The sequence below is a fragment of the Seriola lalandi genome, unplaced genomic scaffold (assembly GCF_002814215.2).
Source record: "Seriola lalandi dorsalis isolate HSWRI2012SDOR001 ecotype SW California unplaced genomic scaffold, Sedor1 jcf7180002054854, whole genome shotgun sequence".
Lineage (NCBI taxonomy): Eukaryota > Metazoa > Chordata > Actinopteri > Carangiformes > Carangidae > Seriola > Seriola lalandi.
Window position 1 is genome coordinate 269,996 of NW_019525407.1, and position 17,122 is coordinate 287,117.

Consider the following 17,122-nt stretch of genomic DNA (forward strand, 5'->3'; position numbering starts at 1 on the left):
TCTGACGCTGTTTGTATTGAGCGCAGTGTCGGGACGCTGCAGCTGCTGGACAGCAGATGGCACCGCTGCGCCGCCCTGTGGATCCCGCTTGGCACAGAGACGCGTCCACGTTGTTCCCACTGTCTGCCTTCGCTCCAGTTCCCCCTCCCTCCCTCCTTCCCTCCTTCCCTCCCTCTCTCTCTCTCTCTCTCTCTCTCTCTCTTACAGTATACACCTATCTATCTTCCACAAGCATCAACAGTCTCTCCATCAGTCTCCGCGATACGAGCGCTACTACGGCGCAAAGCATGGCACCTCTGCGCCTCAAGGAAGCGGTGTCCGCCGCCGGGCACCTCTGCGTTTTTCTGCTGACCGTCTCGGCCTGGATGGCACTGCCAGGACCCGTGCGCTGTGACAGCGGGGCTTTAAACCGACGCGGCGGGGTGGACCGTACGTTTGACATGGGCGGCGGAGACAGAGGCTCCCCGCCGGGCTTACACAGGGGCGGTGACGAGGAAGCCGCCGCCGCTGAGAGCTCACCCCGCTTCAGGAGAGCACTGTCCAGGGAAAAACAAATGTCCTTGCTCAGCAGCTCGTTCGTGCTCAAAGGGGATGCGACCCACAACCAGGCGATGGTCCACTGGACAGGAGAGAACAGCAGCGTAAGTAGCCTATCCCCTCCTGCTCCTCCTCCCCCCCGTCCCGTCACGATCTGCTGGTTCATGCACCATCCCCACCATCCCCTTCTTTGTCACCTTCCACCATCCATCACTCCAGCCACAGCACACATCACCAGAAACAAGTTATTGTCCTCGCAGGAGGCTGCCGCTGCACACGCACTCTGCGCTGCTCTCAGAAGAGCGGTGAGGCACGGTGGGGTCTTTACGCGCCCAGGTGGACCACCTGGGCGCGCGGGGGATGTTATCAGTCTTTGTTGAGATGTCAGGACTTTGATGTTAGGATGCAAACAAAAAGACTTGCACACAGTGTCGCCTCAGACTTCCGTTATATCACATGGTGAAGGGGTCATGAGCATCTAGATCTACTCTGTTTACGCTGAGCTGGGCAGGAAAACAACATTATATTATATTATATTATATTATATTATATTATATTATATTATTTTATATTATTTTATATTATTTTATGTTATGTTAACTTTGTCTCTTTTGACTTGGGGAAGTCCTTCAGTGTTTAATTACTGACCCCAGGAAGATGACCCCTTGGAGAGCCACAATAACAAACATGCACTCATGTGAGATAACATTCAGGAGGAGCTCAAGGAGGCGCGTGTGAGCGCACAGAGCCCGCGTGGAGACAAGGAGCGCGCACTAAACAGACAGCGCGCTGCTTGATTTAGTAACATGAAGCCATTACTGAAATGTTGATGGAGCGTTTTATTCATGAATTTTGCAGCGGCTTGTTTATTTGCGGTTTGGATCGTATGGAAACAGATGTAGGATGCTACTTTTATCACAGTGTGCCTGAAGAGTGGCTCTAAAATAGATTTCAGACAGATGTGGAGATATGAGGAAAAATGATTCCCACCAGGATCGAACAGTGAACAAAAATAGTATAACATGATACATCCACTGAAGTCATCGCTGAATGAAGCTCCTATGGAGATTTTTTGGGATATTACGATGAATATCACCGTGATTCTCCTTCCAGTGAGTGCAGCTCCACCATGTAAACAAGAGCAGTCTTTGTGATGGATATTGACAGAGGCCTGGGGGATTTGAGTGGTGGTGTCTGGTAGGGACATCACTCGCAATCAGAGCCTTTTTGTCAGTGTAACACGTTGCTGTTTTACTGGTGAGAGAAAGACTGAAAGAAAAAAAAGAGTAGAGAGAGTAGAAGGGCACTCAGTGGAGCGCATACAGGGTCAAAGAGTCCTACATTTTCCTCTGCTATCTGGATCTGCACCAAACTGTACAAACTCATAGATCTCAACCCCATAAATATGTTAGATTTTTTTTTTTATTGTATATATCAAGATCCAAATATTATTTCCTGAGAAATTGGTGAAAATGTTGAAAATGCCGTGTCTGGTAATGTTAAAGAAAGTGATCAGAAATTCCCGGATCTGCACCAAAATTTTATTTGTTCTTCCCCAGCCCATGATACATTCCTCCAACAAGTGTGGTGCAAGTTTTCAGTACTTGTTAAGCAATCCTGCTGAAAAACAAACAAACAAACAAACAAACAAACAAACAAACAGACAGACAGACAGACAGACAGACAGACAGACAAGGGTGAAAAAAAAAACATGAAAGAGAAAATAAGCTGACCATAAAACAGCAGCAGACCTGTGCTGCTCAGAATCGCTGGTTTCATGACACATTGCTGTGTCTTTATAGTACACATGTAGCTTCCTCTTTCCCCTTTAATAACATACTGTTGTTTATATGTTTCAACATATTTTTTTCATCTTTGTTGGTCAGTATTTTGAATTTTCTACTGTGTATTTTGTAATCTGAATAAATTTCCTCGCAGATGAATGTTCAGGACAAATTTCATAACTAGTCTGAACAATACTGAACACGGAAAACACAAAGCTCGGATTATAAAATAGACACAAATTTAAGACTGTCATACTAAAGTGTCCATGTATTCCTAATTCATGCTCAATAAATGTCACTCAAAAACCAGGATTTTATAACTAGAGCACAATTCAAAAACAGGCTGTTAGTCCAGTTAATTTCTCAAAGGCAACAGCAGAGTGACCTTTTGGATTATAGGCCTGGTCACATTTCCAGACACGACAAGGCAGCTCGCATCTTCTGCACAACATGCCCAGAGAGGAACAACAACCTCTCACATGTGGCAGGTGTTGCCAAGTACTTGTGAGCGAGGCGGGCTAGCTTGTTGTGTGTCGCAGCATGTTTGGGCCAACCACTCTGGGGGAACAGTTCTCCATGGTGATGACAAGCTTATGCTTTGTAGCGCTCCAGACATTTCTCAATGCTGTCCTCCTCCTCAGATTTAGGCTCTGAAGCAGCTGAGAGAGCTGCTGCTTTCTTTTGCGGGACTTCAGACGTTGCTGTTTGCACTGGTTTTGCTTGTGCATGCATCTTTTCCTGAAGAATGCCAGCGATCAATGCCCACACCTCAGCTCCCTCAGCTCTGTGCAGCCACTCCAGGTCCTCAAGCTAAGGGTCAAGTGCTGGGGAAATCTTCAGCCATGTACTGTTTGTTTTGTCCCTGTCAGGGCTCCAGACTGGTAGGAAAATTAACACAACCATTCATCAGCATGGCAGGTCAATGATTAAGAACATGCTGTGCCAAAAAACAACAACAAAGTAGAATTACGGCCCTGTGGTTGTCTGCCTCCTCCACTCAGACTAGTTCTAGGTTACATTCCTGTTTGTCCAGAGTCATGTAGAATATTAAATATTAACCATTTGTGTGAAATTGTGTTATAATTGCAGTGAAAAGTTGTGTGAGGTCACACTGACCTTTGACCTTTGACCACCAAAATCTAATCAGTTCATCTTTGAGTCCAAGTGAAAGTTGGTGCCAGATTTGAAGGGATTCCCTCGAGGCGTTACCGAGATATTGCAAATCATGTTTTGTGAGGCCACAGTGACCTTGAACTTTGACCTTTGACCACCAAAATCTAGTCACTTCACCGTTGAGTCCAAGTGAATGTTTGTGCCAAATTTGAAGAAGTTCTTTCAAGGCGTTACTGAGATATCCACGATACAGGTGTCCATGAGAATGGGACGGACAACCTGAAAACCTGAACTCCAGCTCTGACTGTCGTCGGCGTGGAGGCCTTAAAAAAAACTGACCAACTGAGAAAGTTGGTAGCATGAGTGTAAAAGTTTGTCTGGAGCTCTGCTTACATGTCTTCATGTCTGTGGTGAAGGCCTGTTTTAACTTGAGTGTGTGAGCTGGGTCGTCAGGTGAACAGGAAACAAACCTCTTCCCTCAGGAAAGAATCTGCAAAGACCGAAATCAATGAAACTGTTACTTCACATTTATATTCACTCATACATAAAAAGCAAAGAGCCCAACACCAGTTAGACGGACGTGAGGATTAAATAGCGGCAGTCACACTTCACTATACTGGCCGTCATTTCAGCTGAAGGCGTTGGCACAAGCTAATCTACATTAGCATACATTAGCACTGTGTAGCCCCATCGGCATTGACACTGCATGTGAAAGTAATGAGCTTCTCCCTCTCAGTCTGTCTGTCTGAGCAGCCTGAGACTGAGCGGCAGAGGCAGAGGGAGAGGGTTACCTGCAGGGCTTCAGCAATGTCTGCAGCTGTCGGCACGGTGACGTCTGTTGTGGTTGTCGATTCCTTTGCACGCGCTTCACCGTCTTCAAAGTGAAGTTCCCTCCAGTCGGCACGTTGTGGACAAAGTCATTTGAGCCCGTGTGTGACTTGCTGTTTTCTCGTTTTCATAGTATTTGGTGCTTGAAGTGCCCCACCACCTTTCTGGATTCAGAAAGCGCACCATCAAATGCTCTTCTCTGCATAGACACTGTGACAGAACGTCGAAGCTGTGCAAGTGTGCGAATGGCAGCTGTCTCGCCACTACAACTGTGTTTGCACTGTCTGTGCTGAGTGTGTTTACTTTATTTTCAATGTTATACTGATTTGCTACATCCACATGGCTCAGCATCTGTTTTCATGAGAATGCAAGCATGTGAATAGAGTTTGCACAGTTTATATACTGGGCCTAGTGATGTCCAGTAGTCGCATGTTAGCGTTCCTTAGCTAGTTTTGCCCTCCGTGTTTCGTACAGCTCGTGCATCCTTTATCCTCAACTGTGTAAATCAGTCTGCATGCTGTGACTTTCCATTCAGCAACTAATACTGTTAACTGCTACTGTTGCTGGAGGTTGATGTATCCATTGTTCTCTGCCAAACACTGTTGAGCATGATCTGTCAAATATTATCAGGGCTAATGCTGTTGGTGTTAGACATGTGATAGGATACTGTAGCCTTTCTCCATCATTTACCGATTCAAAGAGTACAGAGCCACTTCTAATACAATCTGATTCACTTATAGGGACATTGAATTTGGAGCTTGACTCACTGCATTAACAGTCAGATTACGTTTTATTTTTCATGACCTATTATTCGTTTTTAAAGTTTAACTGTATGCAAATATGAGATTGTGTTAATGTGTTATCATTATGTTAACTTCAACAGCCCTAAAATAAACTAAAGATAAAGTGTCTTTTTTGTGATTACAGTATTAACCAACTGTGTAGCCTACACAAGAAAACACCAAGGTTATGTTCATTTGCTTAATACAAATGAATTTGGATTCCAGTTGAGTTTAAGGAGCTCAAACTCTGGTTCTAAAACTTAATCTACTCAAACTGCTCAAAGTCACTTCTGAGGATGAGGCTCCACAATTCAATGAAGTCTTGAGGGATTCTAGTACTTTGGCATTTAAGACTGGACATCGAAGTAATTAAAAAAACTGACATTCTCCCAACGCTCTCTGGACTTTTTCTTGTGATGAACTTCCCCTGTGCCCACTGAGCTTTTTTTTTTTTTTTTAATTTTAATTTTTTTTTTTTTTTTTTAATCGTGCTGATAAGTCCGGAGAGATCCTCGTGCTCAGGCTCTGCCGGCCGCAGGATCTCCAAGTCTGACTTATTCTCAGTTAATTTGGGGTGGGTATGTACTCGGAAAGGTCGAGGAGACCGAGTTCATCCCAGCCTAATAAACACAGACAAATGGTGCCATTCAATTTCCCTAAGGCTGACATTTATGAGAAGTGCGCAGATTGATGGGTGGGGAAAATGAGTCGCTGCCACCTCTGTTGTTTCATCATCTTGTTTCTGAGTCTTTGAGGTTCCAAATGTAAGTCGCTGACGAAACGAAGGGGTCGACAGTTTTGGAGGACTTCAGCTTTCACATCTGTCCTGATGACGGGTTGTCGGTGATGTAATCGAGGCCACCTGAATGTAGCAGGTTTCCTTATGATGATTTAGGCTAATCAGCACATCACTGCATGAATATGTGTATGTTTGTGCTCTGGCTGACTTCCACCTCTTACAGAGCTGTAAAGTGTTTTGACAAGAGGATGAATTGTTAATTCATAGCAAAAGTGCTGTTATTGAAAACAGCTCTTGTGTACTCTCCTCTGTCTCTGTAGCAGTCCATGAGAGAAGTCTGTATTTTCCCAAATGTGCAGGGAAGATTGCCACATTTCCCTCCTTTTCCGTGTCTCTTCACTCATTGAATTTCACTGATAATTCTAAGATGCAGAAACATTTTTAGAGTGCTATTTCTAAAGTGCCATTTCATGTTTACAACAGTAAATATGAAGGCTTTCAAGAGCCGCCCATTTAATAAATGTGAGTTTGTGATAGAAAGCCTGTAAAAATATTTCTTCAGTGTTTGGTCCTACAGGGGCCAAGCTCCAAAAATGCTGGATGCTACACTTGTCATAAAGCAACTGACTCTGATGACATCATCAGGGGTTATTAGCTGTTTCTCAATTCAGGGGCCACATCCTTAGGAGGATTTTCACTTTGCATCACCGGCGTTGCCCGCCCTGACCTTTGCATTGCAAAGCACAGCTCCTGTCGCCTAGCAACTTAGACAACACCTAACTTTTTTTCACGTGATGCACATGTGTTGTCAAATTGATGAAGATGTTTTCTGAAGTTCTTTGGGTTTTTGTCCGTTTGCATGGGTTTTCTTGAGTTGCAGTGCGCTGACCTCTCAGGGCCACCGTAGTTAACTGTCAAACTGAGCTGGAACCCCATACTTTCATTTAAAAGTGTAATCCTCAGGCTGTCTGTTGGTGTTGTTTGCTGCCGTATTATATTCATTACCGGTGCGCCATGAATCTTGGGATAGGTTGGGCAACAAAGGCTCCACCCGGTTGCCCAGAGAAAGATGGCTGCTTTTGAAGCAGCCTTTGAAATGGCGCAACCTAATCACGCCACTGTGACACAATCGGTCTTCGAATGCAATTGAATTGGGACACAACTATTGTCAGATTTGACACCAGAGCCACGGGAAACATTATACAAAATCTTTTCATAGGCAAAATAGTTCTCCCCATGACCTTTATTTCTAAATCAGCCATGTGTAGGATTTGAAAATGTCTGACATTTGCAACACATAGTGGTGGCATCAAAAATACACTGAGATGAATGGCCTGAAAGCAACACTTGCACAACAGCAATTTCAAACAATTACATCATCACAATAATTTCAAAGATCACAAACATAGGGGCTTTAATTCTGAGTGTGTACAAATGATTTGAAGATTACATATACGCATACTGTTAAAAAAATAATGCAAAATTCATATGCACTGACAGACATCAACATGCACACATGCATATAGAGTTTGTGTGTCCTGGGAAGGGATATGAGACTGTATAACATGATACCAGCCCTCTGAATGAAGAGAGTTTCCTCTATTGAAAGGACTCTCTTTGTGCCCCTCTCTCTCTCTCTCTCTCTCTGAGTTGTTGACTAGCCCCAGGGAACTCTGAGCTGTGCTCGTCTTCCTTCTATTTCTATCTCCTCTCTATGGTGACGAAGGGTGTCACTATCTGTATGTGTGTGTCTATATCAGCAAGGAAACAGCCCAACATCTAATAGGGTTTTGCGTGTATCGATTGTCTCGTGGAGGGACAGATTATACATTGGAATTTCACTCACACCTTTTTTAAATTTGTGTGTGTTTGCGTGTGCGTGTGTGTGTGCGTGTGTGTGTGTGTCTGTTGCTGATCCCTAGTGGCCTGTCCCACAGTAGCCTAAGTGATTAATGAGTGGCAAAAGGGACGCTGACAGTCCAAACTCTCGTCCCACCCTCCACCCCCATAGGGGAATTGTGGGTAATTCCTGCCACTACCTGGTTTAAGAGGTCTCCTGGGTGGGTATAAACGATACTAGAAGAACAAAGAATTTACTGACTCATAAATACTGCAGGATTTAAAATATAACAGCACAAAACTACATGATAATCACATTCACTGTGTCATTATTTGAAACGACCTGACAACAGTCAGAGATAGTCATACTGCTCATCAGGACCAAGGATAAAAATTCTAATACTGGAATAAAATGGTAAGATTCATATTAAATAAAATGTCATTGTCCATTCTGTGTCATTTGAGGTGCATCAATACTGGCAACCAGGACAGTGGTGTGTTTCGACAAGCTGATGCACTTAAATCTGTAATGATGCATATGATGATGCTACTGTATCCTGCCCTTTCACCTGCAGCAACATTAGCTGCTCTGTGAAACTGTACATAGGGTTGTTTTGAGCTAAACGCTAATATCAGCTCGCTACTATGTGCACAATGACAATGATAATGTATCAGGTATGGTTTTTACCATGTTTGCCATCTTTTATTACAACAAACCCAATCCAACCCACCAGCCTCAACCCAGTTGAGGCTTTTTGGTGCAGATGTTTGGTCATAAACCAAAGGATTTGTCCAAATTTTATTTATTTTATTTATCTATTTATTTCGTCTTATAAAACTAACTTTTGGTATTTATATAATTTTCTTTTTGACTTTTTATTCATTTATATTAGTTATTAAAATTTATATTCATGGATTTGAATGTTGTATGTTTTATATATTTGATATATTTGTATATTATAATTTATTATTAGTGTTATTTTCTATACAGAGACAGTGTTTGGGTAGTCTTGACCTTCTTTGAGGGCCTGGGGGATGTTCCTGCCATAAAAAAGGGAAACACTTGTAATCATATATTTCTATATTCATTGTTGTATCCCCAATAAAAAGATTATTTAAAAGACAATTAAAAAATACCAAAATAATAACAATTGTTGAAACACTTCAATATGAGGCCAATATGTCAACATGGTGGTGGTGTTATGAGAAAGCCAAGGGGTCGCCAATGTACCTGGGATACATCTCCTAGGAGCCATGAATCTCTGTTTCAACTTTTGCGTTGTAGACGTTGAGATATTTCACATGAAGTCAAAACCTGGACCTGCTGGTAGCACTGCAGTAGATGAAAACTCTGGAGATCACTGAAGTCATTAGGATTCATCCTCTAGGCACCATGCATGTACAAAGTTTTAAGGCAATCAAGCCATGCTGCTTCCATGGTTAAAAATTCAAAAGGATGTCTTGAAACCATCTTGTCAACTCCTAAGGAAAAGCAACCGTCCTGTTTCTCAGCGCTGATGAGCATCAACCCTTCAGAAAATGTAAAATCTTAACACATTTGCTCTAATTCTCGCTAATATATCTTGACAAAATGCTAATTTATTGTGATTACTTAAGTTTGATGTGTGTTACGTGTGTGCTTAACGTGCCGTTGTGTATTGCACTTAAAGCAGCAGCTCACACCAGTGACATAAATAGCTGCTTTCATTTATCTTTGTCCTCCTCGTCCGCCTTTTCACTGTCACGTCATCATCATTGTTAGCTGAACTCCTCCCTCTAACCGTTCTCTGCTTCTTCTTCTATTCATGCCATTGGATTAAATGTTATTTACAGTTGATTTCCCTTTCTTTATGTAAAGAATATTAAGCATTACCACCTTTTACCCTCATGCTCCCTCTCCTTCCCACCAACCCCTGCGGTTAACTCGCCAAAACCACCCTCAGATTGTAAGCATTATTTTATCCAATCAGGTCAAAGGATTATCCGCCTGCGGTATACATCTAATCTAAACATGGCATTGGTTGAATTTAAATTGAGTATTTAGAGGGAGCCATGTTTTATAATAAGGTGCTTAACTGTATTTGAATGGTAAATCATGGTTCATGCAGGTGTGTGCACACACGTGTACGTTGCAACAGTACACAGCCATATTCTCTCTCTGGTCACACACACACACACACACACGTACACGTGTGCGCACACACTATGTCTCCAGTGTCCTTGATGTGAAAGGCTTTGTTCACGCTTCACATAGTGAACAGACAGTTCAGGACCCGGGTTGTTCTGTGGTAGAAAATTGTTTGCACATGTGAGGAGAGCCTCTTTCTCATCATTTATCTCGTCTGTCCTTGTTCATCCCGCTTAAGGAGACACTCAAAAACCCAGACTGTAAATCATCACATTTGTTTGCTTGGTTCTTCTCTGTCTCTTTTTAAATATGAATCATTCACTGTAGCCAAATTACAAAGTACAGCACCACTGCAGCAGACTTGCCAACCAACATGGCCGACAGGACACGTTTAAGCCCAGCAGAGTGTCTTTCCTCAACGTCAGCTGGCTCCTGGTTTCTTTTTTATGGATGATTGATACTTCCCATCCATTATATCATCGTGAGGGTTGGACAAGGTTTATGTTGAGCCAATAAAAGAAAGCATATTTTCCAGTTAAAGAGATACTTTTGTCTGTATGCTCAGTATGTTCCATTGGTCCATTTGGTTGATGATACTTTTTAAAATAAAATCAAAATATGGCAAAATAAAAAGTTTATTTGTTGCTAGTGTGGTTAGCTTTTGTGGCACCGTGGACACAGAATTGTTATGGATTATGTCCAGAATTAGTTTTGTATGCTCATCATTTGGCTGGCTACATTCTAGACAACAGTATTTGTGACCAAAAATAATTTTTGCTTAATATTATTTTAAAAATGTTGCAGCAACCCATTTATTGTCAGTAGAAGGCACTACCATTGGCTAGGGTAGCGTTGTAGGAGCTAGATAGCAGTCTGAACATAGCACGGTCACGATCAAGAGAGCCAGCAAACACAGTCACAAGAACAGTGGCCAGCTGTCCCTTTACTCATTTAGACCTATTCAAATGCTTTGTTGTGAGTTTTAAAAATTAGAGACCATCAGGGGCGTCAAGTGGCGCAGTGGGCGCCCCATATGTAGAGGCTGCAGTCGGCCCCGGTTCGAATCCCGCATCGGACGGCCATTTACTGCATGTCATTCCCTCTCTCTCTGCCTCCCCATGTCCTGTGTCTCTACTGTGCTATCATAAAGGCATAAAAAGCCCCAAAAATATACTAAAAAAAAAAAATTAGAGACCATCTTGCAGTTGCACAGCCGATCCATGACTTAAAAGAATTGCAACACTATCATACCAACCAAATCTGTACACAGACAGACAGACAGACATGTAAACACATGCCAAAGTACTCCAAACTGCCTCAGTGGTGGTTCTCTCTACGTTAATGAATTGATGCTCTGCTAACCAAGGTTTTAACATCAAAGGAAAGTTTTATCGTTTCATGATGGTGTTACTGAAGCTTGGAGATTCATGACAGTGAACTCACTTTCTGTGTTTTCCAGGCATTACATTGTCAAACTCAAACAAACAGGCCTAAGATGTCCGTCTCATCTTCCAAAACACGTATCAGTGAAATCTAATCAGGCTACCTGGCATGGCAGAACGCTATTAGTCCTGACTGTGAAGCGAGACATGCATATATCTGTGTCTCATCTGTTGGCGCGAGTTGACACAAACAACAATAGCGAGTTAATTGTGTGAAACATAAAAGCAACGTTCATCCGATCATAAGATCTGCGTCCAAGGCCATCCTCTTTAGTGCGGCCTCCATGTTGGCACGGCTTCGCTCTCTGCCACTCGGCAGTAGGTAGCGTTTGTCCCCTCAATGCCGCGGATGCCTCGCTAACGAGACCTTGGGAAAGTATATGAAGCAGCATGCTACTTGTGTTACTGTCTAATTAAGTGTTTAGTGATGCCAGGTGAATGCTGGCTGCCCAGCGGCTAAATAAAAGCATCGGGATGTGTTTGTCGTACAGGTTGTTCTGGGGCTGCTGGCGGTTTGTTTCTGCATCGCTGTATGTGTAAGAAGAAGGTGTGTGTGTGTGTGTGTGTGTGTCTGTGTGTGTACTTTCTTTTCTCCTCTGCTCCTCATGGCTTGGTAAGGTGGAAAGGTTTGAAGGCAATGCTTAATATGAGCATTTGTGTGTTGGTCTGTATGCCTGTGTGTGACAGAGCTGGGGGGGGGGGGGCCTACTGGTTACCAAGTGACAGCCAAAACAACTAGTTGGCAGGCTGTGACAGACAAGACAGCCCCTCATCTGCCTTAACATCCCAGACATTCCCCCAACTTTCTTCCCTTTCTTACAGTTCTAAAATACACCCAGCATGCGTTCATTGTTTTTCCAGTTTTGTCCCTGTAAACAGAGGAATTTTTTTGTCTCCAGCGCTCCTCGTTGTTTTGTGCTCTCCTCGTCGTCTTGCAGTTTGGCTGTCATGGTTGAAAGTTCTTGCTCATGTTGCCCTGGCAACCCACACTGGAATCCTGTTGGGGTCTTCCAGTGGTTTGGTTCCTGATCTGAATTCAGAGCGGCCCCTCGCCTCACACTTCTCCCAGGTTCCTGCATATTTCATGTATGGCTCTAGCATAAATGTATGTCAGCTGTCAAGTGGAATCCTTGTTTCTTCAAAATTCAACTTTTCAGGAACAGAGGGAATGAAACCTGTTTTTGGGCTGACCGTCATGCATTTTTGCAGTTATTCTTTAATTATCTGCTCTGTTATCGATGCTCTCATCTGATTCTTCTGTCTGAAATTTGTCCGAGCAAGATCAAGACATCTTGACAACGACTGGCCAGATTTTCATGAAATATAGTTTGTGGATTCATCCACCCCAGAGGATTACTTCCTAATAATTTCGGTGTCCCTGTGGACTTTTCTGATGTGCCTCCATCGGCTTCTCTTTGATCAACATCCATGACATGGTATGTTAGAAAATAATTTACATGAGATTTGAGATTTATATTCATGGTCCCTATAGGAAAAAGATTTTTGCTGACCTCCTGACCTTTCCTCTGGTGCCATCATCTAGCCCAAATGTCCAAAATGTCATCACCTAATGACCAGATTGCCATGAAGTAACCAGAGAACATTCAAAATATCTTCAAAATTAAAATGACGCAGACTGGAGTTAATACGTTTTCATCTGACAGTAACGATATATAGATATATACAGGCTTGCAGTATTTGGCTTTGAAAAAAGTTTTTAAATTTGTCATATGTGTAGGAGAGGATGGTGTAAGATGTGTGTGTGTGTGTGTGTGTGTGTGTCTGTGTGTGTGTGTGTGCCTGTCTGCCTGCAGCTACTGTAGGAACAGGGGGAACACTATCCATATAGAGCCTCTCAGAGATTTGTGAAATGCAGCCCAGCAGGGTTTCTCCAGTATTTCACCTTCACAGTAACACATTCAGAGATTGGATCTTCTTCCCTTGGCGCAAAGCTGTCCCCACTTTCTATCAAACCCACCCATCTGAACCCCATCTCTCACCAGGGACCTGAGTATTTTCAGCTTCTGTCTAAAGCCAAATGCACAACAACAGCGTGAAGCGTTCCGCACAAGTCAGGCGTCAATAGAAAAAATGGGTACAGATATAATCAAGTCAAGTCAATGTTATTTATGTAGCACTTTTCATATAGAGCAGACCAATACTCTTAGATATTATTTATTGACCGGTTCGGTTGAGGGAGGAGGAGGGAGGAGGAGAGAGAGACAGAGAGAGAGAGAGAGAACAGGATGAAAAAGAACATGGCATAGCATTTAATGAATAGTCCATGTCCTTTATTATGATTGGCTGTGGTAAATGTACAGTAAACACACACAGCAGCTGCATAACAGTTTATTTATACGTGTATATATACTGAAAAAGGATAATTTGGATAATTTACAGTTTTAATTATATAGACCAGTTGAATTACTGCAGCTGAATAAAAATCAACTACTTGATACAGAGATGTTTGTTGATTTAATTGAACTGCAACTGGCCCACTACGCGTTCTTTTGTGCTTTGCAGGCGCTGGAAAATGCATATGATCTTAGAAAAAAGGTACTTAGAGACTGTCCTTCTGCGTGTAAAGGCAGCATCAGTTCAAATTTCTAACATTATGTGTGGAGCAGAGACAAAAGTAGAGTAACATGGCTACACATCCTGAAAGCCTGGGAGGTGATCCAAGGGGGACTGGATGGGTCAACAAAGCGTTTTACTTTGACATGGGAGACCTCAGTTTATTTCCTGTTTTCTACCGACTGTCAGTGCTGGCATCTGTTAACCATGACCATGATATTTCCCTAAGTATTTTTTTGTGCCTGGATCTAACTAAACTTTAACCACTAAGCATTGGAGAATCAGAAAACAACCACAGAATATGAATAATATTTTTAACAGCGGTTTTGGAAAGCACTTGAATGATGTTGTCCTGCTAATTAAAGGCAGTCACACATAACTCATTTTGTTGTTCAGTCTGGACGACTTGTTTGGTGCATGGATGAGCGTGTAAGGCTGGTTGGGGCTGGTGGTGTTACCCTAGGGGGGTCGCTGTAGTTGGGTATGGGGTTTACTACTGTCTATATTGAATATTGATTATAGTGAATATATATATAATTATATATATATATATGTTCAATATGTATGTTCAATATTGTACGTTCAATTGTATGTTATAGTATATTATATAATATATATATATAATTTATTTATATATGAAATTAAATGAATATAAAATAATAGTGCCCAGTGGCAGCATCGTATTGTCTCTGAAAGCTCGACTACCAGCTTGACTACCAGCTGCTGTAGCTATAGTTTTATTGTCATGTTTTCGTCATTTTTGTGGGCGTGACCGTGTGCCATTGATAAAGGCTAGAGCAATTGTCAAGCGGAGAGGAGGGGTTTGCGCATGCTCATTGAGGATAATCTTGAGCTCATTGACGGGTGACTAGCTTTAGTGAAAGTGAGCTTGTCAAGCTGTCCTCTACTGAGCTCCTACTGTTCTGGGATCAGCTAATCATTATATGCATGGGTGACGTCACGTGTGTGGAAACTAAACCTGTGCAGGAAGAGTTAAGCAGCAGTAGGAAGTAAACGAGCAAATTACACCGATTTATCATCTCTGTGCAAGATCTGCAGTAAGTTTGAGACAAAATATTGTTGCACAATTTGCGCACGTCCTTTCAGCAGTAGCTTAGTGCGTAGGTTGCGAGCATAGTGGGCGAGAGAAAGAGAGAGAGAGCGGCAGCTGGCGACCTAGCAGAGAGTTAGCTAGTTAGCTAGTTAGCTAGGAGTTAGCAGTATAGTTCTGAACATACAGTGCGGTGTACCTGTACTTTAGGCTGTGTGTGCTACAACTACAGCTACAACTACAACTATAGCTACAGCTACAACTATAGTTACAGCTACAACTACAACTACAACTATAGCTCCAGCTACAACTCCTGAAGACCGCAGTGGTGTCTCCTCTGTGCTTCCCAATGAGCCAGGAAAGGTGAAGCAGGTAAATACAGGATTCTACATTGTCACTGGAGGATGTCATTATCAGTTAATGGTAAATATTTTTAATAGAAGTGACTTTTAGATAGTTGTCCTGCATACTGCTCATTTGATATGTTCAGTTCAGAAGAATAATCCTAAAACGTGTTCAGCCAGGAAGGAGAAAGGTGAAGATGTCCATACAGAGACCAGAGACTTCCAGCACAGGAAAGAGGCAGCACAAAGTCATGAGACAGAACAGGCTCTGAGTTTAGGAGAGGTCTGCTGCTACTACTGTCATGAAAAGGTATGTTTCTGGTCAATATTTCTGACATTGCTGTAGCTAACAGCTGAATCACATGTAAAAGTCAACACACGCCACTGTAGCATGTATTTTTTAATGTGTTTAGAAGCACAATTGATGCAGAGGCTCTGGTGTTTGTTTATATGATGCATAATAATTCCAATTATCTGACGCACCATTACTGTATGTAGCAATTTAACATTCAAGTAGTGTCCGAAATGTATAAACTGCTGTCTGCACTTATCCCCTAGTGAGTCGGCTATGTAGCAAACTCTATATAATTAGTGAACGCTGCCATAGAGACTGGGCATTCTGTCCTCATGTACATTTAATTAACTATTCCAACAGGAGAACATAATGTGTTCTCTTTCACCACCAACACAGGTTGTTTAACATTGATGTTCATCATAATATGAAATCTCTTTTCTATAACCTCTACAAACCACAGCCCCTTGATGCTTTTAGCTAATTCTCAGTCAGGCTTTCTGTGAAATGAGCAAATGAGTTAAATAACAGTTAGTTAATTTGCTTTTGAACAGACTCTTCTTTTTTTTTTCTAATCTGAAGAGTGAGAAAAAGCAGCATTCATCAAACAGTCTTTGGTAAAGGTAGTGATTTTATATGGAGCCATAATTACTCAGACACACCTCTGATGTTTAAAGATGACAAAAAGCAGGTCAGCATTCTTTTTAAAACTGTGGATTTTGAGTATTTTGTAAAGGGCTCGTTTAACTATCATGAACAAGCTATATTAGTGAAAACTTTTCTAACATTTCTCAGATAATCATGAAGGTGCTCGGCTTTCATTTAATGCTTAAAAATAAATAAGGATTCCTGGTTATTTAGAGAGAATACAGTTTTTTTTTTTTTTGTAGTTGTCCTATGTTCCCAGCTGGCTGAAGTATGTTATGGAGCTCAAGCACAGACTTTAGCTCAACCCTGTCTGCAGCAGTTCAAAGGCAACTCCGCCACCCAAGTTCTACCGGGAATGACGTGCTCGTTCACTGTGCCAACCACACACACACACACACACACAGACAAGGCAAGGCAACTCAAAGCAGTAAAACGGGAATTAGCATGTGTTGACGGACGTGAAGCTTGCCAGTAATAATTCTTTTCACTGGAAATATAAAAAAACAAAATAAAAAAAAACGTTTGTGACTCATGTTGATAGCAGTTAGAGCACCGGTGTATCAGGGGAGGGGCGGTGGAGGTGGTGGTGGTGGTGCTAGTGGTGAGTGTGTGTGGGAGGAAAGAAAAAATGAAGAAAAAAACCGGAACACTCAGGCCTCTTTCATTTAAACTCTGCACGTTCCTCGGGTGGTTTTTAACAAACGTGCTGTCAAAAACAGCCGTTGTTTTACATGAAAAAGATGAGGCTGTGCGCTGTGATCCGACGCTGGCAACAGTGGAGCGTTCTCTGCCGGGCTCCCAGACTGTTCGCTTCCCCCATCTCTCTCCCTCTGTCTGCCTTTCTGTCACTTACCCTCTATCTGGTTTACTTTTGCTTGATTGAAAGGAGACATGCGCCTGTGAGCGAGAATAAAGATGCAGAGCAGTGACAAATTGAATTATTGTTTGGAGTGCTGCTTGTCACAACAGTGGCATCAGGTGATTTCAGTCCTCTGCGGTGCAAAAGGGAGAGATGGAGCAG

At 42.4% G+C, this 17,122-nt stretch overlaps 1 protein-coding gene across 6 annotated transcripts in view; it reads left to right on the top strand.

Annotated features, from left to right (window-relative positions):
- The first annotated feature begins 228 nt into the window (after positions 1-228).
- The window catches only part of sorcs2 (sortilin-related VPS10 domain containing receptor 2), a 318,859-nt gene continuing 301,965 nt past the window's right edge, over positions 229-17,122 (top strand). For 3 of the 6 annotated variants that reach the window (XM_087179561.1, XM_087179559.1, XM_087179562.1), the window contains exon 1: positions 229-641. In XM_087179561.1, the coding sequence (XP_087035687.1) occupies positions 288-641 (354 nt within the window). In that variant the 5' untranslated portion in view covers positions 229-287. The remainder of the gene's footprint in view (positions 642-17,122) is intronic. The other 3 variants (XM_087179560.1, XM_023427177.2, XM_023427178.2) reach the window with 1 other exon arrangement.